The sequence below is a fragment of the Ammospiza caudacuta genome, chromosome 2 (genome assembly GCF_027887145.1).
Source record: "Ammospiza caudacuta isolate bAmmCau1 chromosome 2, bAmmCau1.pri, whole genome shotgun sequence".
NCBI lineage: Eukaryota > Metazoa > Chordata > Aves > Passeriformes > Passerellidae > Ammospiza > Ammospiza caudacuta.
In genome coordinates, this window is record NC_080594.1 from 4,816,292 (window position 1) to 4,830,363 (window position 14,072).

General features: G+C 46.7%; 1 protein-coding gene across 4 annotated transcripts in view; it reads right to left on the bottom strand.

Moving 5' to 3' along the window:
• Nucleotides 1–14,072, bottom strand: part of RCSD1 (RCSD domain containing 1) — a 37,436-nt gene that overhangs the window by 20,446 nt on the left and 2,918 nt on the right. Inside the window, exons 2-3 of one of the 4 annotated variants that reach the window (XM_058800188.1) lie at nucleotides 12,613–12,794; nucleotides 9,392–10,558 (exon numbers count right to left, since the gene is read on the bottom strand). The exons of 2 other annotated variants lie outside the window; for them this stretch is intronic. In XM_058800188.1, the coding sequence (XP_058656171.1) occupies nucleotides 9,392–9,397 (6 nt within the window). In that variant the 5' untranslated portion in view covers nucleotides 9,398–10,558; nucleotides 12,613–12,794. Of the gene's footprint in view, nucleotides 1–9,391; nucleotides 10,559–12,612; nucleotides 12,795–14,072 lie in introns of those variants that run through there. One more of the 4 variants, XM_058800190.1, reaches the window with a different exon arrangement.

Below are 14,072 nucleotides of genomic sequence, written 5' to 3' on the forward strand. Positions count from 1 at the left end.
TCAGCTCCTCACTTAAAGGAGGCCACAATGAAGGAGGAAATGGCCTCAAGCTGCCCCCCAGGAGAGGTTTAGATAGGATGTTAGGAAACATTTCTTCACTGAAAGGGTTGATCAAGCACTGGAACAGGCTCCCAGGGAAGTGATGGAGCCACCATCCCTAAGGACATGGATATGTGGCACTTAGGGATTTGTTTTAGTGGTGGGCTTTGCAGGGCTGGGTTAATGGTTGGACTTGATAAACTTACAGGTCTTTTCCAATCTAGATGATTCTGTGATTAACCTGGCAGCAGGATTTCAGTGTCATCTGAGAGCTAATGCACCACTTCCTTAAGTAATGGAAGATCCCCCTCTCCTTCAAGCAGCACTTCTTTTAATTTCTCCAAAATTAAATTAGGTGAACACCTACACAGTTTTCAGCTTAGTTCAGGAAGACATCTGGGTTTTCTGGTATGTCAGGCAGGATATGGATATAAAGTCCTGTCATGAATTCCTTCTCTCCATCTGATGGGAGCCCTGTAGCAATAAATACTGTCTGAAAGCTTGGTGATACAACAGACATGAGCTATAGCAGATATCTAAACTGCACATAATATGCTTGAAGGGGGGGAATGGGTTATTTCTCAGAAATCATTCATTGAATAAATAAGTTGATGAGGTTGTGTTGTTTTAAGAATCCACAGACACTCCCAATGTGGAATTGCTCCGCTGGAGCCAAGGGCTGATCTGTACCCTGGCAGGGTGATGCTGATGTCCTGATTTACAGCTGACAACAGCTGTTAGCAAGATGTTGCTCTGGCTGGCCTGGAGAGCATTGCTTCCCCTGTGTCTTCAGCAGCTTGTCCAGGCAGCCTCTGGGACGTGTCCTGGAGACTTCCAAAGGCTGCTTCCAAAGGCTCCATGGCTGGAGGGGCGTGCTGGCAGCTCTGATGAAGAGCAGTGGTGGCCACTGTGAGATGTAGCTGCTTTCCTGGTGAGCTGCCTTCACCAGCTGCTTGTACAGAGCTCTGCTCCTGGCCAGGGTTTCCCTCAGGATCCTTCTCAGCTTCCCAGTGCTTCCCTTCCAGACATCTGTTTTTCTTAATGGTCTGGGAACTGTACACAGCTTGTCAAGCTCCCCCAAATTAATTGGTGCCTCTCTGTGTGTGCTTCCAGGCCTTCTTCTGGGGAGCTCTTGCTGCACTAGGAGAGTAAGGGGTGAGCTAATGGAGGAGCAACCAGCAAAACCTCCCAGGCTGCCCACAGGGCAGGAGACAGAAAATAATGTGGTCTGTAGGGCAAGTGCTCTGCTCTCACGTGAGCAAGGAACTCTAGGCTAAGACACAGAGTGGAGAGATGGCCAGGAAGGCTGGACTTGCATGTGCATTACTTCAGTGGGGAAAGAAAAGCATAGACCATGTTTATCATATTGTGCCTTGAAATAAATCATTATTTTATGCCATCTCAGCCATGGTGCTCCTTTAAGTGCCTTGCTGTAGCTTCAGACATGAGGGAAGGCTACACCCTGCTCTCACCTGCAAACCCTTGGGAGACCCTTGGGCAGCTGCTCTGTCCCATTGCTGAGCCAATGGAACAGTCCCTGCAGCAGAAAAGGTCTCAACCCAATGGATCTTCTCCCTTGGTTGCCTCACAAGGGGTCAGGAAAAAAAAAAAAAAGATGACTTTCAACACGAGGAGGCTCAGACTCAAGATGGGATGGGGGGAGGGATTGCTCTTTGCCTAATAAGTGGTTAAAGAGGATGAACTTTAAGCAAGTGCATATACAAAAGGCATAAATTATCTAATCCGAAGCTATTCAGAAGGTTAAATTAGAAACTGAAGTCACTGAACTGTCAGAGAAGGTGCACAGAGAATGCAAGATGCAGGGACAGTTCAAAATACTTCTGATAAATGCTGTAAGTAGAGTGTGGTACCTGCCATTTAAACTCAGTTAGAGACAGCCTAGCTGGAGCAGCACAGGGATTCAAACTCCTCTCAATTTATCAGGCTTGGAACAGAAAATCAGAAGGGTAAATGAGCCTACACAGAGCTTCCAACTACAGAGGCTTCCAGACTCATCAGTTAGGGCTGTGCTATCTTTGTAACACATTGCTATTAAATTAGGTCTACACTGGATACAGGCAGGACAGAGAAGGAGGTTCATATTTATCTAAGCCAGGAATTTAGTCTAAAAAGGTACACAGATATGGAGTGGAGGAAAGTGATAGCAAGCACTCTGCTGGCAGCCAGCTTGAGGTGTGAGTGCTGAGCTGTACCCACAGAGATGCCTTGTTAGCTGGACCCTGGAGGGCTCAGTGGCCCCAGTGGCACTGAGGACCTGGGGCTGCAAGGCTGCTTTCCCACCCCTTGGCTTCATCCAGAGTCTCCAGCCTGCAAGAGTCCTGAAAACTGGCCCAAACACTGGGGAAATGAACCCAGGCAGCTGTAATTTGCTGTTATGTTTGAACGTGCCTGAGTTTTCAGCCCAGTCTGGATTGGCCATAATGATGCATTGGAAATTTAGTCTTTTCCACAGGTCAACAACTCATCTATACCCTAAGGAAAATGCACCAAGCAACTCCTGAGCTGCAGCTTGGCCTTTGACATAGATTATTTTTTGGTGATGTGAAGAAGATAATGATCTCTGCTTCTGATTAAAACTGCTCATAAAGTTCTCCCAAAATGCTTTAACAGAGAAACCCAGTGTTCATAAGAGATTTGAAACACTCTACCCCTACATCAGTGCTCCATTTCTTTTACCTGCTGGCTGATTGGACCCTCTACATGTTCTTTCTCTCTGGCAAGAAGAGAAATTAAAGTTCCTTCAACCTCAGGCACAATTTCCCCAGGCTCAAGGTGGGCCACTGGAACCAGGTGTCCACGAAGTGTGGGCTCAGTGCCTGCACAACTCTTGCTCAGTGAGTGAATCAGCACTAGGAAGCTCTGGCCAGCAAGGCCCTGAATTCACAGGTGTTGAGAAGAAAAATTAAATTCAATTTTTGATCTCTGGAATCACTGGAATGATCAGTAAAGTCCTGATGTGAGTGGAAAAGGCAACTTTGCATTGAGCTGGGAGATGAAAGACACAGTGCTAGGATTGTTTCTCTTTTGTAGGACTAACCAGTGTGTTCAGGAATCCATCCCTTTCCTTCCACTCTGTGCTCTTCACAGACTGTCTGGAGTATCACGTTTGCTTGCACAGAGAGCCCCTCTGCCTCTAACTGGGAATGAACACCTTCAAACTGGGAATGAACGCCTTCAAACTGGGAATGAACGCCTTCAAACTGGGAATGAACGCCTTCAAACTGGGAATGAACGCCTTCAAACTGGGAATGAACGCCTTCAAACTGGGAATGAACGCCTTCAAACTGGGAATGCAAGCCCTGGCTTCTCACAGAGGGACAGTGTCAACAACTCCATGCCCCTTGTAAAAACTGAATGGGAAACCAAATTAGACTGTGCACATTTCACAAGTTAAACGTGCCCTCACTGCAAGGCCCAAGGGGTGACATTCCTGGGAAGCCTGGCACACCAGCTCGAGTGTGTGTCTATGAAAACAGGGCATCTGTTTTCATCTGAACTTACATCAGGAGAAACATGGCACAACAGTTTCATCTGAACTTACATCAGGAGAAACATGGCACTTTCAGCAGAAAGTATTTCAAGATGATTGACTTGAGTAAGCCATGACTGCTGCGGTAGTATGCAGTTTTAAAGGATAAAGAAACCCATTCTAAAAACAGGAAGAAAGAATAAAAATAAAATTGGTTTTGTGTTTTACACAGGCAATAAAATTACCATTCCTAGACTCTAGCAGATGTGATGCCAATTTATTTTGACCTGAGCTTCCCACAGGCAGAAGTTTGCTGGGCTTGAACAGTGCACTGCAGCAGGGAGGGATCATAAACACTTTTTGGGCCTGATGCTCAATAGCCACTGGTTTCTCCCAGCAGCCCACACGTGCTGCAGAAACAGCACAGTGCTGTCCCTCTGGTGGCCCTATCAGTACCACTGAATACAACTGAAGATTGCTTCTTATCTTTCTGCCACTCAGTCCAGTCTATTTTTGAATCATTCATGGGAAAAAGATTTTCTACTACATTTGGTTTCCACTACGCTACTCCAAACCATGCCAGACCTCACTGTTAGAAATCTTTCCTGCTATTTGGTGAGATATAAATCTTTCCTTTAATTGGATCCCATTATTGCCAGGCATACTGCTTTTTCTCATGCACTAACAAATTCTGTTTCCTCTGTGCTAACAGTGTTACAGTATTGTCCTCAGTCTTCCTGCAAAGCCACACTGACTTGTTCAACTCCAAACTTCTGAGGCAGAATTCCCTCTCCTTTGCATTTTTATGCACTAGAAGTCACTGGTCTGGACTTGGATAGCACCTGGGTGTTATCACAATTGCCACAGGCTTTCCAAACCACACACATTAATTCTCTGTGCATTTGAGAAGCCTGGGATGAACAGGAGCTTTGTTGAAGCTGGCAGTAGTAAACCAATATCCTTTGTAGATTAGGCACCAGTCATCCACACTGACCAAAACCCTGCGTGCATCTCATCAGAAAGGGTAAACAGGTGTATTTGCATATGCAAAAATAACAGCTTACAAGTTTTCTACCTCTTCTATAGGTGAGGGAACTTAGGGCAAACTACTACGTATAGGGTTTGAGCTCTTTTAAAATCTGGTGATGAATAATGAAGGAAAAGCCACGCGTGTGAATATGCTGTAAACCTGGCAAGGGAGGAGCGGGTCTTTGTTTGCAGAAGACTTCCAAAAACACCTTCAGCAAGTGATGTGCGTCAATCTGACAAGAATTTGGTGTAGCCTCTTTTCCTGTCTTTCAGAAAAGTGGCACTAATGGGGCAGATAAGGCTTATCCTTACAGATAAGCCTTACAGGACACAGATACTGGTGGTAAGATATAAAGATACAACTCATATTTGATGTAAAGGCATTTCTGGCATGAGATTGCACAGCTGGATGAATTGTGACCTGCATGAAGTAACTGAAATCCATGCCTAGGTGAGACTGTGGGAATGAGTGCCCCATGCCTCTGTCACAATGAGATGTGAAGCAACTCTGCAGTAAGTGTGTAATAACAACTTCTCCTTACACAACAGCTCTGCTGTCCCTAGACCACATTCAGGGCCTGCTGCCCTGTCAGCAAAGCACCAAACAACGTCCTCCAAAGAGGTTTCCTTGCTGCTGGGTTCAGCTGCCAGCTCAGATCCCAAATTCAGGCTGTAGAGCTGCTGTTTCAGGAAAAGGAGCCTCCACCTCTCTAAAACACCTCTGTTAACCGACCAAAGTGGAAATGAACAGGGCTGGTTCATTTCCATGATAAAAGCCAGCAAGTTTCCAAGCAGCATCTATTGATAAAGCAGTGCTGATGTTTTGCCCTGTTCTCCAGATAAGCAGCTCCTGGGAATGTATGGGAAGGTATGCATGATATGCTGCCCAACTGCAAAGCATCCTGCCAATTACACTGTGGAGCACAGGACAGAAGGCGTTTCCAAAATGCTGTCACCATGGCTTGGGAAACTCAGGCAACCAAACTGGGGCGTGGGGAAAGGTTCAGAAGAATTCTCCCTCTTGGTGACACCAGGAAAAGCCTTAATTCCATTTATTCTGGGGTCTCTGCTAGGGGGAAGAAAGGGCTGCAGCACAGCCCATGGGGTTTGGTTTAGCTGTTTCCTGCCCTTTGAGAGGGAGGCCTCCAGTCACAGGGATGTGGAAGTCTGGCAAACCAGATCCTTTCCAGGACTCTGCTGCAGACATTTACTGTCAAGCAGGTCCCAAATCTGCCCAGACCTGAGGGGTAAAATGGGGTCATATAATACCTCTCCGAATTTACTTAAATACTCTTCGCTTTACTTTTACAGACACACTGCACAAATGTGTCATTTTGATGGGTTTGGGAAGAAACACTGAAAACAATCTGTATTTGAGGTTGAACCATTCTATTAAGCAAAAAGAAAAAAAAATAGAAGATGGGAAAAAGAACACTTTAACTTTTGGAATGAAAGCCAATCATCAGAGCTTCCTGAGAAAGGGATATTGCTTCCTGCCAGAGCTAACCATGGTGTAATGCCTGTTCATAATCTCAGCTCCACAGCTGCAGGGTGGGCAGAGACCTCTCTCAGCCCAGCTCCCCTCCTGTCCTGCTGCTCTGGGGACCAGGAGGGTCACAGATTTCAGCCCCCTCACCTGCACAGTACCCATTCCTGCATCCCCTCCAGGTCAGTCCCTTGGGTGACATCTCCTCAGTGCAGTTTTCCTAAGGACAGGGTGAGTGCTGCCCAGGAGGCTGCCCAGAAATGTGAAGTGAGCAGAGAACTGCCCTCAGCCTTGGAAAAGCTTTCCCTCTGCTGGGTCAGTGCACCAACAGGAAAAATGGAGATCTAGCAGGAGTAGGTGCTGAAAAGAGACAATGGAGATGTCACAGAATTAAATGACATCTGTTGGAAGGCATAAAGAAGGGGGGAGCCTTCCCAAAATACACCTGGCTGCTGCACCCCTGCACCTTAGGAACCCATTACACTACAGGGAGCCACTCAAGTGAAATTCACTCTGGGATTGTTTCCCTTTGCTGTGCAAGCAAAGTTCAAGAGTCTCTAAGCTCCCAAGCCCCTACAGAGAGGCTGGGAAGAGGAATGCCATGACTGCTGTGGAATATGGGCTGCAGAAAGCCACAAGCACTTTCAGTGGATGCCTTAACTCACAACTCACAACATCTGCAGCAAGGTTTGGGAACCCACAAGCCATGGGAATTAGCTTGGGCCAAATCTGAAGATGTAAACTAACAAACCAACACAAAAATTTCTAATACTTTCTGTATCATAAGTGCAAAGAATGTTTCATGGCTGCTTTTCTTTACAAGTGGCTTAGCTTTCCCCACTGCAGTTTTACACATTTTAGATATGACCTCATGTTAACAATCTGTGGTATAAACTTCATTATTTCTTTTCATCTGCCATAACACTGGAAAGAAAATTGATTGTCAAATCTATTTTGCATCAAGAAGATGGGCCAAAAAAAACCCCAAACAACAAAACAAAACACTGATGATCAACAGACACAAAATTACGTGAACTGCAAGGGCAGGGTTTTGCTGCCTTTAAGAAAGAGATCCCAGCTATCTTGCTTCTGTGGGTTTTTCAAAACTAGGGTCTTCCTGCCAGGGACGTGATGGAAATCAGCTGGCTAGGTCAGCCCTCTGCCCTTTTCCTCCTAATGCTGGTAATCCTCATGTGTCCCATTAGAGCAAAGAGCTTGCCAGTTGTGCCAGCAGGAAAGCAGGGAGCAGCTCTGCCTGCCACTGATGAAGCAAACAGGGAAATGACAGGACCCCTCTTGTTCCTGCTGCACAGGATCATTAAATCTGGTTTTAAAGCAAAAAGTCTGTGGTGAGCCTCTGTGTCCTGCCTGGGAAAAGCCCTCAGGAAGAAGCAGAGAAGAGAATCAGCTGGTGAGAAATCAAGCTCTTGCTCTTGGCTCTATTTTAATCTAATATCTTCTTAACTTTGGGATATTAAACACCTTTTTGGAGGCTTGGGGCAAGACCAAGCACGCTACTTATAAAATATCTTGGACATTGAGATGTTTTAAATATAAGAATGGATTCAGCAATCTACAGAGGACCAAAAAACCCAAGTAACAGGAGGAAAGTTGGGAAATAGCAATCTACAGATGATAAAAATAAACCAGGTAACACAAGGAAAAGATGGGAAATAGAAGTAAAGAGACAGAATCAAGAGCAGGGAGCTCTTAGGTCAAATACTTCAGAGAAGCTTCCTGGCCACCTGACCTTCCACATGTGTCACCAAAAAGGAAATGGCAGGTGTGTTACTTTCTACTCAACAGACAACGGAAGATACTTGAGGGGCGCAATCCTTTGTGTGTAGAGAGAAGAGGGGGTGAGGGAGAGTGTCCTCAGCTTGCCAAAATACCTGTTTCAGCCCTAAATTATAACAAATTAGGAGCTCAATTCCCCCTCCCCTCTGAAACATGAAAGGATACTACAGTGAGAAAGAATAAAACAAGTGTTAACAGTGACTGACCTAGGCTCTGTCAAACCTGAAAACCCTTGTAAAGCCAAACATTTGTCATGTCACGTAAGTAGCCTGTGCTGAGCTGGTTCCACCACTGCTTGATCCTTCTACACCCCAAAATCTGTTTAGATAATTCAGCTGAGGACATTTTTTGTAACAAACACACCTGAACAGGCCAAATGTTTAACCCTTGCCTGTGGGGCAGGGCAGCACAGATAACCAGGACGGTGATGGTAGCACCTGGGTGTTATCACAATTGCCCAGCTGAGTTATGCACTGGAATTCTTCAAAGAAAAACTGAAGTGGTGCTTGAAGCACACTGTTCCCTGGCTCTGCTGAGTGTCCCCTGCTATTGGGGCTGCATCCATGCAGAAAAAGGCTTATCTGGGAAGATAATATAAAGTGTTTAGTAAGGTCTCTGTTCAGCAGAGAGAAATACCAAATGTCCCCTTTCATAATTTGAGGTTTTGCCAATGTTGTAATCACCTTTCTATTTCCTGTGCCCCTCCTAAAAACAAATATTCCTTTTCCCTTGCCACTTTAAAAGACTGAAAAGCTCACAAATCCAGCCTGACATGAGCAAAGCAAACACCACCATTCCCATTTTAAATGAATGGGAGGGGAGGCAGAGGGAGGTGAACTGCCTTGCCCAGGAGGGTGTAATACAGGAGAAGGCTTGAACATAAACCCCAGTCCTGTGCCCACCCTGAGACATGAGATCCAGCTCTCCTGGAGCCCAGGGTACACAGAGAAAAAGGGACAGAAAACCCTCTGGGGGTGTGCTACTCATCTACCTCGCTCAAGCACAGGCTCTCGGGTCGCCTTCCCTGTCCCAAAATGTTCTACTGAAAGCAAAATGAGACCTCCCAATCCACCTGGGACAGGAGCCACACACAGCTGGGGGTGTGAATCACAAGTGCTGCTGCACGGGTGGGAAAGGAACCAACCCCAAGGAGCTTGGAAAGTTTGTTCTCTTATGCCCCAATTTTTAATAACTCCTTAAAACCTCCTTTCAAAATAATACCTTTTAAAATCTAACACAGCTAGAGATAATGTTAGAGATCTAACACATTTAGAGACCAATAAGTAAATGGCAACTTTTCCTCGTTCCCCTTTCACAGAGGTAATTTCTTCCCAAACCACGCCCCTGCTTTCCAAATCTGGATTAAAACCTGCAAAAGAGTCTGAGGTGCACGACAGGAGTCGGGGTGGGAGGAAAGAGACCTTTATCTGAACCCCAGCAAAAAGATATTTTGAAGCTGCCTTCAGGGAGAAATTGCTTTGCAAGGTGGAGCTAAAGCAGATCGCGGAGCCAGTCACAAGCTAGTGGAAATAAAAAAAAGTTTTCTTTACCTCCATGTCCTGCAAGAAGAGAGGTGTCCTCGGGGCAATCCTTCTTCCCCACCCCTTTCCCTGTTATCTGTGGGAAAAGTTCAGGAGAGGCAGAGCAGAGCGCGGAGGGCTGGGAGATCCCAGCTGCTGCTCAGCCCGAGCGGACAGACGGACAGACAGAGCCCGGCCAGTGGCCCTGCGCTGCGAACAAGGAAGAAGGGCGGGTGGGTGAGAGGAAGGGAGGGAGGGACGGGAGGGGAGGGGGAGGCAAGGCAATCAGGGTTTAAATTTAGACACAAATCTAAACAGATACTGTCCTTCCCGGAGCGCCGGGCTCGGGAGACAACAAGCAACAAGCTGGGGGACACCGCGTGTGCATTTCCTCTCTCCCTTTTTTTGTCTCCTCCTTCTTATTTTCTATCACCTTATCTTTACTCCCCTCCCACCCCTCCGTTTAGTCTCTATTTCTCTTCACTGCTTGCAGTTCCTGCCCTGCTATCTCTGCTTTGATCTCTGCTGTCCACACTTCCCTCTCCCAGGGTCTCTTGCCTGTTTGTTTGTGAGGGGAGAATCCCTTTCCTTCTAACTGCAGCTTTCCTTTCTCTTCCTCCTTTTCAGTAATTTCACTCGGCAATGAACTGTATTTAAAAGGCAGAACAGGAGGAGAGCAAGGGTGATTATGGGGCTTGGGTAGAATTTAAGGCGTTGTCCTGGTGTGTGGCCGGGACTCCCAGGAAGGACAAATATCTGCTGGGTGATCCCGCAGGGAGAGGACAGGGCTGAATCGTGGGCACTGGCAGGGGGTGCCCATGCAGGGCTGGCACTGTCCAGCTGTAAAGCAGGACCAGCTCTTTCTGCCTTGAATTTGTCTCTCACACCACCAGGTCGGAAGGTGCGGGTTGTTCTCCTCTCCCTTCACAGGGATGGACAGACTTGTGCACTGAAGTGAGACGCTCCCGTGGTGGTAGAGAAATTCAGATGGGGAAAAACAAAGCTCCGGGATGTTTTTGCTGCAGTTTCCCTTTCCGCGCTGATCACAGCGTTGTAAACCGGACATCTCTTTTAGCAACTGTTTTCATGTGCTCCTTCTCAAAGAATTTCAGTCCCCACCTCTCGAGAGCAGGGCGGTGCAGAGGAATTTGGAAACGCTCCCTTTGTCTTCTGCTGGCTTCCTCGCCCTGAGTGCAGCTGCAAAGTGACACAATGTCATATCGTCATTTTGGCACGGTACCTCGGGGGCCGAGGAGAGCTAAAGCATGTTTTCTAGAAGGGATGCATGCTTCTCCTTTGCAGTGTTTCACAAGTCCCTGCTGGCTGTGGCTGAAAACGCTCCAGCGAGGATTTAAATGTGAGCATCATGATACCCCAGCTCCCTGTTACTGAGAGTGGTTCTCCCAGTGCAGTTAACTGTTGCTGTCCTGCATGCTGCAGGACTCCTGTGGAATTTGCAGATTGAAATTGTGGTCCAATTATCTCCTAGATTCAATATACAATAGTCACTCTGTCCTCGGCCAAAAGAATGATAGGCTGAGTTGTTACAATCTGGAGATTGGGCAAGAGGACTAATTAATCTTCTGTTGTTGAAACACTGGATTAGATGAAACCCCTCTGCTGTAAGCAACCACAAGATGCTCCAACTGTAGATATAAGAAACTAAAATCTTAAATAAATATGAAAATGGAACTACCACTTGTTTGGAAATCCTATTGATTTCTTCAAGTCCTGACAATGATACATTAGGACAGGTAATAGAAACTGAACTGAGAAACAGGGTTGAGGCAGGGAGGGCAGGATTCTTCTACTGCCCATGCTTTGCCTGCTGTGGGACAGCAGGAGGATTTCAAGCTGAGGGATTTCACTGGACATGGGTCACAAGTGTTGTTTTCTAGATATCTGCCATGTAGCACACCGTCAGTGACACCTCCCATAACTGTTTCCTGCTGCTCAGAGGCTCTTTCAGTATTTTCTTTCTGCATTCAGGGGCTCTGCTGTGCAGAGGAAACCATTTGCTTAGGTGTACAGAAAAGGAAACTGCTAGGGAGAGGCAGTATCACTTCACCCATATTAGTAAAGCAAAAGCTGTTGCAGCTGCCCCACCACAATTCTTCACTCCATTTATTTCTGCCTCTAAGTATCTTGCCACAAAGCAAACCTTTTCTGCCTGCTGGATTCCCATTGCTCTGGGCATGGCATGCAGTACTCAGAGCGTTTTTATAATTTTGTCTGTACTTTTGACACTTTTCCATGCTAAATCTTCCTTCCTGAAGGAGCAAGGGATGAATGCACAGAGATATGGTGTCTGTTTTTCTCCAGACAGGAAGACATGAGGTGTGGATTTGTTTTCCTCTCTCTTGTTTCTGGACTGAAAACCACTAGAAAATTTGAACAAACAACCCACATGCCTTAGCTGCAAGACCTCTGAAAAAAACCTTATTAAGGGAGGTTCTACAGAGAAACTGGGTGTTGCACATGATGTGCATTTGCAAGTATTTGGAGGTATCTTCCAGTATGACTCTTTGCATCCTTCTGTATATCCCTGCTTACAAACCTGGGATGTAGCAGTGTCTATGAGACTAACTTGTTCTTATATCCAAAAAAAAAAAGTTCCACATCTGTTCTGCTCTGCAGGAAAAAAAAAAAAATCATCACTAGTGCCATTAAAACAGGCTCTGGGGGGAAATTTCATTTGACTGAGAAAACGCTGCAGTTGTGGCCCCCTGGATTTTGCAGCTTCCTGTCTGATTCTTTTCAAGACATGTGAGGCCAACACAGCAGGTTTGCTTCAGAAGAAATGAATGGCACTCCTGCTACAGGCAGCACATGGGGGAGAGGTGCAAGGAACTCCTTCATCCTGGCATTCCTTCAAAACAGGTGGTGTAAGGGGTTCTGCCATGCTTGGAAACACCATGGGCAACATTTGCTGGCTTCTTGCATTATTAAGGATGGAGAATGGAGCCTCTGCAAGGTGCTCAGAGGGAGCAACAAAAAGGATGTGCAGAGACATGGCAATGCTTTATTCAAAAATCAGTTAGTTAAAAGTGCACTGGAGTGCATCTGAAATTTTGTCTCTGGCATTGGTGTCCATGCAGTTATCTCATTTGGGTGTGTCTGCCAAATCCGGCAAGGTATGTTTGTCAGGGTGGTGGGAGAGCAAAGGGTGGAGGGAGCTGTGGGTTCCTGCAGGACAGATTGCAATTCTGTGCTTTGTTAAGACATTTGTTGAGAGTTTTAGTAGAGCTCACCTGTCAGTGCCAGTTTCTGAGGTTGTTCTGTCCAGCTCTCTGCCTGGCCTTGGCTGCTGTTACCCACATCCTTTCCTGGAATTCACACCACTAACCAGCAGCTGTTTCTATATTGGGCTTTTGACCTCCTGAAAATGGGGTTTCAACCCTTTCTGTTCCCACTCAAGCAGCTCAATTCTCAACTGAAAAATAAAAAAAAAGGGGAGGGATAAGATAACCACCAAAGAAACAACATTTGCATTTCAAAGATCAATCAGCTCGAAAAGCCAACATCCTGTTTTGGGTTGCCTTTACACATCAGGTCTGTCACTTGGCAGCCCGACAGGAAGCGAACGTGAGCAGCGTTTTTCTATGGGAAACTCGCTTTTCGAGCCCCCCCTTTGCTGAACGCGCCCCGAGCTGCCTGCCCGGGGCGCTCGGCGCTGAAACAACGCCGCGGCCGCGGAGCCTCGCCCTCTGCTTCGGGGGCTTATCAGCAGATAATGAAATGAACTCCTCAGTGCCACTGACATTGCTGTGCTCGGGTCTGCAGCTGCAGGGAAGCGCTGCTGAGAGCACGGACACACGGACACACACACACGTGTGCCAGGCTCTCTGCACCCCTGGGAACTGATGTCAGCGGGAAAGTCCCGGTACCAAAGGGAGTTAAATCGAAGGATGTGGTTATAAAGTGGCTCTCACTAAGCTGAATTGGAATGTGAGTTTGTGTCTTTTTCGTGCTGGCCACCTAAAAAAGTAGGCGGTAGAGACAAACTGAAAAATTGATCAACTTGACATGTTCCTGACTGTCAGCTGGTGCCCAAGTGCTAACATCGTGGTTCAGACTAACCAGGCTTCTTAATTAGGGCTTCCTAATTGCCAGTTCTGGAAAAGCCTTCCTAAAAGCCTGTCCCTCAGCAGAGTAAAGTTAAAAAATGGTGCATGGCACAAGGAGAATTTCACCTTGTAATAATGAGATCACAGCGAGGTGGATCACCCTGGGCCCACCAGGGGCTGGGGGGTGGTGTTCAGATAATTGGTGTCATCGCTTGCAGCACCTGAATGTTTTTGGAGAGCTCTTCTTTCTCCTGATCTGCTTGGCTTCAGAGACCAAACTGAGCTGGGGTGTTAAGAGGCATGGCTGCATCCCATTGTACTCATATAGTGATGGGACAAATATTATCAGCATGAGCCACTGACAGCTTGCTTCCAGACTGAGCAATTCCTCTATGGTTACTAGTTTTAGTACTCCAGGCTCAATATAAACCAACAAAACCAATCAGAACATGGCTGCTGACACAATTCTGGGTGTATGTGCTGGTTTTGATGTTCTCAGGCCAGTCCTACTGCCCATCTCTCAGTGTCCCAGAAAGCAGCACCCCAAGCAGTGGCCATCACCAGCAGCTTCCTCAGCCTGCAGCCCCAGCTCTGACTGAACAGGATTGTCTGACTGACAATGGACCAATATTTCTGTCCCTAAC